We start from the raw sequence: 12,316 nt of genomic DNA on the forward strand, positions 1-12,316 counted from the left end.
ACTTGACAAGAGGATCTGAACTAAATGAACACTTGACAAGAGGATCTGAAACAAATGAACATTTGAAACTTGAGAAACTTAATAAGTTGAAGTTTTAAAAAAGCATTAACAATTATTTTTATACCCTTTTGATGAGACAATTTTCACCCAATTAAGTCACTAATGACATAAAAAAAATGCTATCCAGTCTTCGTATTAGCCTATAAGCCCAAAGCCTGAGTCGATTATTGGGCCAGTCCGTCGATCATAAATGCATATTAAATAGCCCGATCGGTCGATTAAATAATTGAGCGTAAAATTGTAAACAAAGTGAAACAAGCAAATTCGTTGAATTTATATCCCACTTCAAATAAATTGTGTTTATGGATGGGTGTAGAACTAAAAGAAAAGGTATAAGTGAAGGGTTGTGCCTGATAATTGAGAACAATTACATCAGGACATTTTGAGAATCCATTTTAGTATGGTATAATCCTTACCAAATAAGGCATATTTTATCAAAATGATTGATTTTGACCTTCGAGTGTGACTTTGACCATGACCCTAGCAGCCTGGATCTTATATTTGACTTGTCTAGATAATGGCGAACGATTGTGGACAGTTATGACACAATCCCTTGATGCATAGTAAAGGAAAGACTAAATAATGAATAATTCATGAAATGTGTGACCTTTGACCTCAATGTGTGACCTTGACCTTTGACCCTAGGATTATGGGTGTTGAATGTGAAGCACCCAGAGATGATTGAGAACAACAATGGCAAGTGTCATGGCTCTGGCTTATGTGTTAATAGAGATAGAGCTCTAAGCTTATATTAAAAGCATTTTTAAAAGATACAAAGGGCCATAACTCCGTTATAAACAGATGTTGTACAATCCCGTTTGGCGTGCATCATCCTCTTAATCATATATATTATGTGCTGGACGGACGGACAACGCCAAAACAATATCCCTCTGCCTATGGCGGGGGATAATAAGGAGGAACAAGAGTGCCAAACTGTCACAAGATAGGCCCGTTTGAAGGTTTTGGACAACTTGATAACTTTACCATGACCCATATTTGAACTTGACCTACATATCATCTAGACACAACTTCTGACCAAATATAGAGAAGATCGGATAAAAACTACTTCAATTAGAGAGTGGACCCCATGCTTAATGCTTCAAATGCACTAATTGACCTTGTGACCTAGTTTTTGACCCGGCATGAACCATATTTGAACTTGACCTAGATATCATTTAGTCACAACTTCTGACCAAATTTAGTGAAGATCGGATGAAAACTACTTCAATTAGAGAGCGGACACCATGCTAAATCCTTGAAATGCACTAAGTGACCCCGTGACATAGTTTTTGACCCAGCATAACCCATATTCAAACTTGACCTAGATATCATTCTTCTGACCAAGTTTGGTGAAGATCAGATGAAAACTACTTCAATTAGAGAGCGGACACCATGCTAAATCGTTGAAATGCACTAAGTGACCACGTGACCTAGTTTTTGACCCGGCATGACCCATATTCAAACTAGACCTAGATATTGTCTAGATACAACTTCTGACCAAGTTTGGTGAAGATCAGATAAAAACTATTTGAATAAGAAGGCGGACACTGCTGTGGACGCCGCTGCCCATCCGCCAAGGGTGAAACTATAATGCATCCCGTTTTCAACAGGCTTATAAAAATGGGAAGGAGGGAAGGAAAATAAACCAGATAAATTTTAGCATATAACTGGACACTGTAGATGATTTTTAATGTATCTGTGAGATAAATAATAAGAAGAATTGAAATTTCTCACAACAATTTGGTTCAACTTGAACTGAGAGAATTATTATAGTCAATAATTATTAGTATTTACTTTCACACCAGCAAACATACAAATCTTCAACATCCACAAGGAACTTATTGTGTGTCAATAATGACAGGAAACAACCCCCTTATTTGACAATATAAATGTTTCCATATATGTTCACGACCATTGATGTCTTACACTTATATGCCTCTTCAACTTAGGAGGTATCAACAAGGCTTGGATACTGTACATGTCATGTATGTATTTGTGTCTTGTTCTGAGAAAATTGGGCTTAATGCATGTGCATAAAGTGTCGTCCCAGATTAGCCTGTGCAGTCCGCACAGGCTAATCAGGGACGACACTTTACGCTTTTATGGTATTTTTCGTTTAAATGAAGTCTCTTCTTAGCAAAAATCCAATTTATGCGGAAAGTGTCATCCCTGATTAGCCTGCGCAGACTGCACAGGCTAATCCGGGACAACACTTTATGCACAGTTTCTCAGAACTGGACACATTTGTTCACAATTTACAATGGTACAGATATAAAGTCACAGCTTTGAGCTAACAAATTCACTACAGTTATTCAGTCAAGGTGGTCACCAAAGGGATTCAAACATTTCAAGTCGGTTAAACAGTTACTGTGTACGCATACTAATGCAAGTAACTTACAATTGCCCCATTTAAATCAGAGTTAAGGGCAATGAATTGTTCGAGAATTGATTTCATGATCAATCACCACACAAGTAACATGTTTGTAGGAATTTAACCAGCAATCCTCAGTTTGGTAGTCAAGCGCCCTTGAATTAAGCATTCTAGGTTGCTTATGTACATGTTTGCACTGGGAGGTTGGTGAACCAACAGTATTATCGGAATAACTTTATAAACCATTAAGTAAAAATAATATCTCACATTATGCTATTAGGCTCTCTTATTTTTTTTTACAAAATGTTTAAACACAATTATTGTAATTGTCTACAAATTAAACAATTTTTTGTAAATTGCAAGAAATGGGCTCCGAAACTTAGACTTGCAAGAAAAAAGGTCTCAGATGGATACAAAGCTTACATCTGACTTTATGATTTGCAGCAGTGCTTTCCACAGGCCATTTAACGGTCCCTCGCCGGGGCACTTGAACGTCAAAATCAGAGTCCGCGAGGCGCTTGAAATTTTCTGATCAGTGTGTATTTTTCATACTGCAACTAGGCAATTTTAAGATCAAAGCGATATCTACTGTGCCGAAAATTGTTAGAGCCGATTTATGATCCTCTGTCAATTACGTCATGTATCTCTTTACCCACCTTAAGCCCGCCTAAAGGCGGATCGTCGTTGTAATGGAAAATCAATATTGGCCAATGAGAGCGCACGCTTTGAATGATCGACAACACTCGTAGGCAGTAATACCTGCATTAAGATCATGCATACGATGAGCCTCAGCCATTTTCTAAGAAGACTGATGGCAACCGGGTGTAATCCAAGTGGATATTGTGCATTTCGTGCATAATATGGTCAAAACATGTATTTGACTCGTAATGCGCTTTAACAAATTATCGTTGAATTAATTACGCACAACTGTAAATGTTTCTGTCGATTCTCAAATGAGTATTATTTAATTTGTAATCCAAAACACGCTTCCGAATTTAAATGCTAACAAATATTAACAAATTCTAGCGTCAAATAAACAGTGCTTTATCCTTTGTCTCAATAAAAAGCGCGCGAAAATTATGCAGACATGTAGAACAGGGCATGGAAAGTGTGGGTGTATTTTGTGTTGTATAATAAGGAGAACATCATGTCAGGCGATTAACGCGTGTTCAGAGGGAAAAAAAACGCCCCGATTGGACATATCATCATATCTTTAAATAGTAACATATGCCAAAATGTATTTGATACTTACGAAAAATGGCAAATGTTTGTGTTTTTTGAAATTCTTGAGCACTTTTATCATAAATATTTACCAGATTTTGCTTTTTAAAATGGAATATACGAGATTATCCGGTAATGAGTAGTGACGGAAAAAGTAATAAGTACCCCACCCACCCCCCTAAACGGCCCCGGGGCGTCTGAAAAAATCCTGTGGAAAGCACTGATTTGCAATACAAAGTGTTCAATGACTTCATAAAATGAAAATTTAAAACTCAAACTGTATTATTTGTACCTGCATACCCAGAAGTTGCTTTTTGTTTCACTTCAAATCTCAATTTGGATGTTTGCCCCAGTGTCCAGGTTCTCAATTATTTTTTTTAATTAAGGCTATTTCAAACACCTACTTCAAAATGATAACTTGAATGGGAAGTAATTGGAAAAAATGTCACCTTAAAAAGAGAATGAAGATACATTTTAACCAATTTATGCCTAGTGAACTCTCCCATCCTTCTAAATTGGATCAATTTATTTCCAAAATTAGGAATGTCTAGTATATTTATTTCTATATTTAGAATATTTCTTACAGAAATTTCTTTAAGCAAACAACGCAGACCCTGATGAGACGCCACATCATGCGGCGTCTCATCAGGGTCTACGCTGTTTCCAAATGGTTAAGCTTTTGTTTGTTTGTTCACTGTCAGCATGAATTTAAACAAATCCAGTGTCATCATGCAAGATTGGGTTTCAACAGTTTCAAACCAATTCACCTCAAATGAAATTGGTTCAAATACTGGTAGTAAATTTGGATGGTCACACAATTACTTCACCTAAAATGTAAAGCTATATCCCTAAAAACAAAAGGCCGCACTTGTTTGTGATATTATTTTTTTGCACCTAGTTAACCCTTTGCATGTTGGGAAATTTGTCGTCTGCTAAAATGTCGTCTGCTGAATTTCTTAAATTAGCATTTTCTTTGATTTTTTTCAAAGAATACTATCAGAATAGCAAACAGTTTGGATCCTGATGAGACGCCACGTTCTATGGCGTCTCATCTGGATCCAAACTGTTTGCAAAGGCCTTTAAAATTCGGTTCCAGTGCTGAAAGGGTTAAGCCCAGAAAACCAAAAGATTTACAGATAGAGGATACTCATGTCTATACACAAGATGACACCACCATGCTCATATATGGTGGGAAGCTTTTAACCTTTTGATTGTTCTTTATAACAGTGGTTGAATGTGTTAGCAGTTGCTGTAATTGATTCAAAATTGAAGTAATAGCCAGTTTTCAGCTTCAGTTATATTTTCAGGCAAATCCTAAGAGCTAAATTAAACTAATTGCTGCAAATTACAGCTCAAAACTTAACTAGAGCTAAATTAAACTAATTGCTGCAAATAACAGCTCAAAACTTAACTTTACCGTAATTTCCAAACAAGGAACAATGTCATGATAATTATCAATGATATCAGATGAATAAACCATGGGAAATCAAAGCGCTGAAGGCACTAAGGTTGTTCACTGTTGTCGTCCTTGATAAGCTTGTGCGCATTGCACAGGCTAATCAGTGTGCACAGGCTAATCTTATTTGACATGCATTAAGCCCCGTTTTCCCTGAAAGCAGCCAATATGTAAAAATGTCAATGATAAACACTAGATTGGCCAATGTTGTCTTACAAGCTGGTAAATGCACACACTGCAGTAGTAGGGCAAATGCTCCCATGCATTCATCGTCTGCAGCGGTTATCGTTCCTAGCGTAGTGAGTTACCGTCCTTAGCGTAGCTATAAGCACATAATGATTTGCAAAACATCTGTAAATTTAGTCGGCCGCTAACGCGACTACCTATTAAAAACCCAAACTGTTACTTAGATATGGGCTAAATCCACCTCAAACTTATGTAAAAAGTAAAGGAGAATGGAGCACAAGTGTAAGGAAGGTGAATATATTTTTTGCAATCAGGGTATAAAACTATGATTAAGTCAGGCAATAGGTAAATCTGACTCAATGCAAATGTGTTAAGTTTTGTCTCATATTAGCCTGTGCAGTTTGGGGAGGCTACTACGGAACAACACTTTTCGCTTTCATGGAATTGTGTGTTTAAATGAGCTGTCTTCTTACCTTTATCACAAGGGTAACGTTCACAAACAGCTTCTTCCGTTCCAACTGAACGACCACGGACCAAACCTTCACGTATTGGTCGGTGCCGCCAGACACTATCCGGTCCACTGTATCTCGCAGAAGCTTGCCACTGTCGCTTACATTGAGGCAGCTTTCGAGACACATTACCGCACCCTCGTGCGCTTGAATTGGCTCATGAAGGGAGCAAACTGCCGCCTCGCAGAGTGTGATCTGAAATCATAGCAATATTGGTAGTCTATTTTTTTAACATAACCATCTATTATAGTGGTGTTAGTGGTGTTTTTTTGTTTAAATTCGACCCTATTCCCAATCGAAAAAAGTTAACATTGTCCCAAATTGGACGTAACAATTCCCAATTGAATGCTTTCCCCCACCCAACCCCAAAACAAAAATTATTTTTTTAGATCTCAACATTTAGTTCCCATGCAGCTCTATGAGTTGAACCTTAGTAAATATAATATTGAAAAACCAAACAACAACATTGATTTCCCAATTTAGTCAAAACACCACAATCCAATGAAAAAGGCCTCAGAACCATTCCTAACATGGTGGAAAAAACACTGGGTTTATTTGAATTTGGTTTTTTTCGGAAATTTTATCACCAAATGACCACCACTCAATGCATATGAGTAAAATGCTGTCCCTGATTAGCCAGTGCATTCTCCACAGGCTAATAAGGAACCACACTTTTTGTCTAAACTGAATTTTTATTAATTAGAGACTTCTTTTAAACAAAACATCTTTTAAAAGCGGAACGTTGAGTCCCTAATCAGCATAGGGAAACTCTAGGATTACGCTTTACTCACATGAATTAAACCCAGTTTTTTCAAAGTGACATTTTACTCACATGCATTAAGCCCTGTTTTCCCAAAGTGACACTTTACTCACATGCATTAAGCACTGTTTTCCCAAAGTGACACTTTACTTACATGCATTAAGCCCTGTTTTCCCAAAGTGACACTTTACTCACATGCATTAAACCCTGTTTTCCCAAAGTGACACTTTACTAACATGCATTAAGCCCTGTTTTCCCAAAGTGACACTCAACTAACATGCATAAAGCCCTTTCCCAAAGTGACACTTTACTTACATGCATTAAGCCCTGTTTTCCCAAAGTGACACTTTACTCACATGCATTAAACCCTGTTTTCCCAAAGTGACACTTTACTAACATGCATTAAGCCCTGTTTTCCCAAAGTGACACTCAACTAACATGCATAAAGCCCTTTCCCAAAGTGACACTTTACTCACATGAATTAAGCCCTTTTTTTCCTAAGTGACACTTTACTAACATGCATTAAGCCCTGTTTTCCCAAAGTGACACTTTACTCACATGCATTAAGCCCTGTTTTCCCTAAGTGCCACTTTACTTACATGCATTAAGCCCTGTTTTCCCAAAATGACACGTTACTTACATGCATTAAGCCCTGTTTTCCCAAAGTGACACTTTACTCACATGCATTAAGTCCTGTTTTCCCAAAGTGATAATTTACTAGCATGCATTAAGCCCTTTCCAAAAGTGACATTTTATTCACATGCATTAAGCCCTGTTTTCCCAAAGTGATACTTTACTAACATGCATTAAGCCCTTTCCCAAAGTGACACTTTACTAACATGCATTAGGCCCTGTTTTCCAAAAGTGACACTTTACTCAGATGCATTAAGCTCTGTTTTCCCAAAGTAACACTTTACTCACATGCATTAAGCTCTGTTTTCCCAAAGTGATACTTTACTTACATGCATTAAGCCCTGTTTTCCCAAAGTGACACTTTACTCACATGCATTAAGCCCTGTTTTCCCAAAGTGACACTTTACTAACATGCATTAAGCTCTGTTTTCCCAAAGTGACACTTTACTCACATGCATTAAGCTATGTTTTCCCAAAGTAATACTTTACTTACATGCATTAAGCACTGTTTTCCCAAAGTGACACTTTACTCACATGCATCAAGCTCTGTTTTCCCAAACTGATACTTTACTCACATGCATTAAGCCCTGTTTTCCCAAACTGACACTTTACTCACATGCATTAAGCCCTGTTTTCACAAAGTGAGGGTCATTTACAATCTCAAATAATCATCAGGGTGTTTTAACACTGTAGAACAGTTACTTAATTAATTGTTGACAAGCGCTTTTCGTAACATGCATCAAGTTTTGATAATTATGTTATAAAGATTTAAAAGTATTAATCAAAAATATTTTTAAATAAGATTAATTAAAATTTAACAAGGTTAACTTGATTTGATAATCTTAATGATGTTTGTTGAACAGTGTAGGAGTATTTTGTCAGAAAAATTTGTGTATTTGGATGAAACAGAAAGACAGACGAACATCGATGATGAAATCAATTTACCCCCCGCCCTTCGTTGCAGGGGGTATACTTATATTCTATTCTACACTACCTGCCCGTTTCTTAGACCAGCTAGCACCAGATTATCGAAACTTGGACCCTCATCTGTGGTGAATTCCTGCAACATATCGGGTAATTAACATGATAATTTATAATACAAAAGTCTTCTATAAATATATTAGTCTTTGTTATTTTAACAAGATTTTGGTGCCATCATTAAGAAATATAGACCTCCTTAAGGGCACTTATTATAAAAAAATAGTGAAAAGCAAGCAGTTTTTTTTTTGTTTCAAAATCGGGTCTGGTATTCGGCCTGATTCCGAATAGTAAAAAGTATATATTTTCCCCAAATGGGACCTCAACATTACCAATTAAAATCTCCCCCCCCCCTCTCATTACTTTGTTCATCTTCCTTCCAGCTATATAAGTTCAAACTTACTAAATATAATACTGATAACACTTTCATTCTCAATTTTGACGCATTTTTTAGCAAAACAACCACAACAACACTAATTTCCCAATTTTTGTCAAAACGCTGCAAATTTTCCCAATCCAGAGCTATCTGGCACCATTCCCAAAATAGTAAAAAAAGTGCTGTCCAGGAAGCCTAATATTGTATAATTATAGACCAAATACTAAGGTTATGCAGAGGTCAATTAAAGTGCTCAATTTAGTTTGGCCAGTTTTGGGCTGCCAAGCTGGTCAATAAAATGCCATAGGGCCAGAAGTGGGGTTTACTATTGCCAGTGTTTTTGTTCACCATATTTGGGGGGTCCCTTTGAATTGGGAAAATTTGTAGCGGTTTTACTAAAATTGGGAAATTAGAATTGTTGCTGTTGTGCTTCAAATTGAGAATAGAAGTGTTGAGTATTATTTTTTACTAAGGTTTAACTTATATGGCTGGATGGCAGATGAACAAAATTTTGAGATATAAAAAAAAAAATTCATTTGGGTAAAATATATACTTTTTATGTGTGGCCGAATACAGGATCCGATTTATAACGAAAAAAAACATTGATTGCTTATATCGAACTGTACATTGTTATACTGTGTATCAACGCAGGCCTTTCCAGGCCACTTTTGGAAAAAAATGCAATTAAGGGATTGGGAATTTCTTCATGCACAAAGTCTATTTATTTGGAAAAAACTACTTACACCTTACACTTTATAATATTTCAAATTAGTAGAACAAAATCATATAAATTATAGATTTATACTTTGTTTTATCACATGCTATACCCTGTTTCCCATGTAATACAACCATTACGTATTTGTTTATATTACACATGTGTAATACACCATTTTTAAGCCTTTGCATTGGCTTAGTTTTCGTTTATTGACCAATCGCATTTTGTTACTTTTGCTGTCATGACGTTGCAACGTCAAATGACGTCACGAAATGTAAACAACATTCGGGATTTGTCATTATGTTTGCGTAAATATTTATTTAATTTGCTCATGTAAAAGCATGTGATAACAAGAGCACCGCCTTGCGGGTGCAGACCGCTCTATTTTATTTTTAAAGGTGAAGGGACTCTCAATTTCAATCACAAAGGAGGGAGGGTCGGAGTGAAGAGGAGTGTATAGTGTGGGGGTGTGGTCATTTATTACATTATCTTACAAAAATGCGGAAAAAAAAATGAAAAAAAAAATCGGGGTGGGGGGGTTGGTGGGGTGGGGGGGTTGGTGGGGTGGGGGGGAGGCGATTCTTGGGTGCGATGGTTGGACGGTATTTCAAAAATTAAATATTAAAAATAAATATTTGTGTTTTTAACCATTTCCAAAAAAATACTTCGGGGGGGGGGGGGGGGGGGGGGGGGGGGGGGGGGGGGGGGGTATAGTGTGATGTTAGTAAGAAGTTATGGCAGTTTTAGCAAAATTTAATAATTTGACCTTGAGAGTCATTCAAAGGTCAAGGTAAAATTCAACTTGCCAGGTACAGTAACCTCATGATAGCATGAAAGTATTTGAAGTTTGAAAGCAATAGCCTTGATACTTTAGAAGTAAAGTGGAACGAAACACAAAATTTAACCATATAGTCAAAGTTACTAAGTCGAAAAAGGGCAATAATTCTGAAAAATGACAACCAGAGTTATGCAACTTGTCCTTTAACTGTCCCCTTATGTTCCAAGTATGAAAGCAATATCTATGATACTTTAGGGGTACAGTGGACCAAAACACAAAACTTAACTAAATTTTCAATTTTCTAAGTATAAAGGGCCCATAATTCTGTCCAAATGCCAATCAGAGTTACATCACTTTGCCTGCACAGTCCCCTTATGATAGTTAATAAGTGTTGCAAGTATGAAAGCAATAGCTTTGATACTGTAGGAATAAAGTGGACCTAAACACAAAACTTAACCAAATTTTCAATTTTCTAAGTATAAAAAGGGCACATAATTCTGTCAAAATGCCAGTCAGAGTTACATAACTTTGCCTGCACAGTCCCCTTATGATAGTTAGTAAGTGTTGCAAGTATGAAAGCAACAGCTTTGATACTTAAGGATTAAAATGGACATAAATACAAAACTTAACCAAAATTTTCAATTTTCTAAGTATAAAAAGGGCACATAATTCTGTCAAAATGCACGCCAGAGTTATCTATCTTTGCCTGCCCAGTCCCCTTATGATAGTAAGTAAGTGTACCAAGTTTGAATGCAATAGCATTGTTACTTTCTGAGAAAAGTGTACCTAAACGCAAAACTTCACCGGACGCCGACGTCGACGCAGACACCGACGCCGACGCCAAGGTCATGACAATAGCTCATAATTTTTTTCAATGAATAGATGAGCTAAAAAAGATCTGACACTCGTCATTTCATACCATATTTTATTAAACTCGTCCAGGAAATTTGTTGGTAACTCGTTGTCATATCATACCATATTTAAAAAAAAATTCAAACAAATCGAGATATAAGAATGAGAGTATATATATTTTTTTTTAATTGGTGGGGAAATTGGGGAAGAAAAATCACTTTTTTTTTTAAACAATTTGGTATGAAAAAGGAACCTGTAAATATGCCAGGAAAAGGTCTGCAACCAGTTTTTACTGAACAATTGTTCATGTTCAGCTCTTACTAAACTAGGCCTAAGCATTGTTGAGTTATCATCCGGAAACCATTTTACTATTTCGAGTCACTGTGACATTGACCTTTTACCTAGTGACCTGAAAATCAATAGGTGCCAGTCATGAACAATGTACCTAGGAAGTTTCATGATCCTAGGCCTAAGCGTTCTTGAGTTATCATCCGGAAACCATCTGGTGGACAGACCGACGGACCGGCGGACAGACGGACAGACATGTGCAAAACAATATACCCCCTCTTCTTTGAAGGGGGGCATAATGAACATGTTTTATAACAACTAACTACCTTTTGAAAACAAAACAAAAGTACAGCTCTAATGCAAGGCATTTTCAATGTTTTAACCCATTTATGCCTAGCGTCTAGAAAAAAGGCCTTGGCAAACAGCGTAGACCCTAATAAGACGCGGCATGATGCGGCGTCTCATCAGGGTCTGCACTGTTTGCTTAAAGGAATTTCTGTAAGAAATATTCTTTATATAGAAATAAATATACTAGACATCCCTAATTTGGGAAATAAATTGTTTAGAAGATAGGAGAGTCCACTAGGCATTTTCAATGTTTTAAGGAGCATGTTGTATATAAAGATAGTACAAAATAATAGAACCAGTGAAATAAGAGAAAGCATGTCAGAGAGGGATCTTTATGCATGGGTTGGTTGTGGTTTAGGAATGTAATCAGTGTGTGCACTGCTATCCTACCGTTTTAAGGAGCTTTTTGACTGTGTGCCCCAGACCTACCATGACAATCTGATGACAGAATGTTCCTCCTCTCCACTGGGGGTCCAGAGTTCTTACATTTGAGCCTTGCTCTGGGAAAATGGGGCTTAATGCATGTATGTAAAGTGTTGCGCAATATTAGCCTGTGCAGTCCACAGTGACGAAACTCTCAGCTGGATTGCATTTTTCACTTAAAGGAAATGTCATCTTCACAAAAATCAAGTTTGTCCCTTATTAGCCTGTGAAGTTTGAACTTTCCGCTTTTCATGGAATTTATCATTTAAAATCAGTCTGCCTTAACAGAAAATCCAGTTTTATTGGAAATTGTCCCTAATTAGCCTTTGGGGATTGCATAGGTTAAACTGAGACAACCCTTC

General features: G+C 36.9%; 2 protein-coding genes across 3 annotated transcripts in view; one reads left to right on the top strand and one right to left on the bottom strand.

The window, feature by feature from the left end:
* LOC127849021 (uncharacterized) overlaps positions 1 to 12,316 on the top strand; it is a 330,113-nt gene that overhangs the window by 205,596 nt on the left and 112,201 nt on the right. The gene's annotated exons all lie outside the window — the stretch shown is intronic.
* The window catches only part of LOC127847190 (uncharacterized), a 233,394-nt gene that overhangs the window by 172,285 nt on the left and 48,793 nt on the right, over positions 1 to 12,316 (bottom strand). For both annotated transcript variants that reach the window (XM_052378912.1, XM_052378913.1), the window contains exons 19-20: positions 8,191 to 8,256; positions 5,768 to 5,998 (exon numbers count right to left, since the gene is read on the bottom strand). In XM_052378912.1, coding sequence (XP_052234872.1) covers positions 5,768 to 5,998; positions 8,191 to 8,256 — 297 coding nt within the window. The remainder of the gene's footprint in view (positions 1 to 5,767; positions 5,999 to 8,190; positions 8,257 to 12,316) is intronic.

The sequence above is a fragment of the Dreissena polymorpha genome, chromosome 10, assembly GCF_020536995.1.
Source record: "Dreissena polymorpha isolate Duluth1 chromosome 10, UMN_Dpol_1.0, whole genome shotgun sequence".
In the NCBI taxonomy this organism is placed as follows: Eukaryota; Metazoa; Mollusca; class Bivalvia; order Myida; family Dreissenidae; genus Dreissena; species Dreissena polymorpha.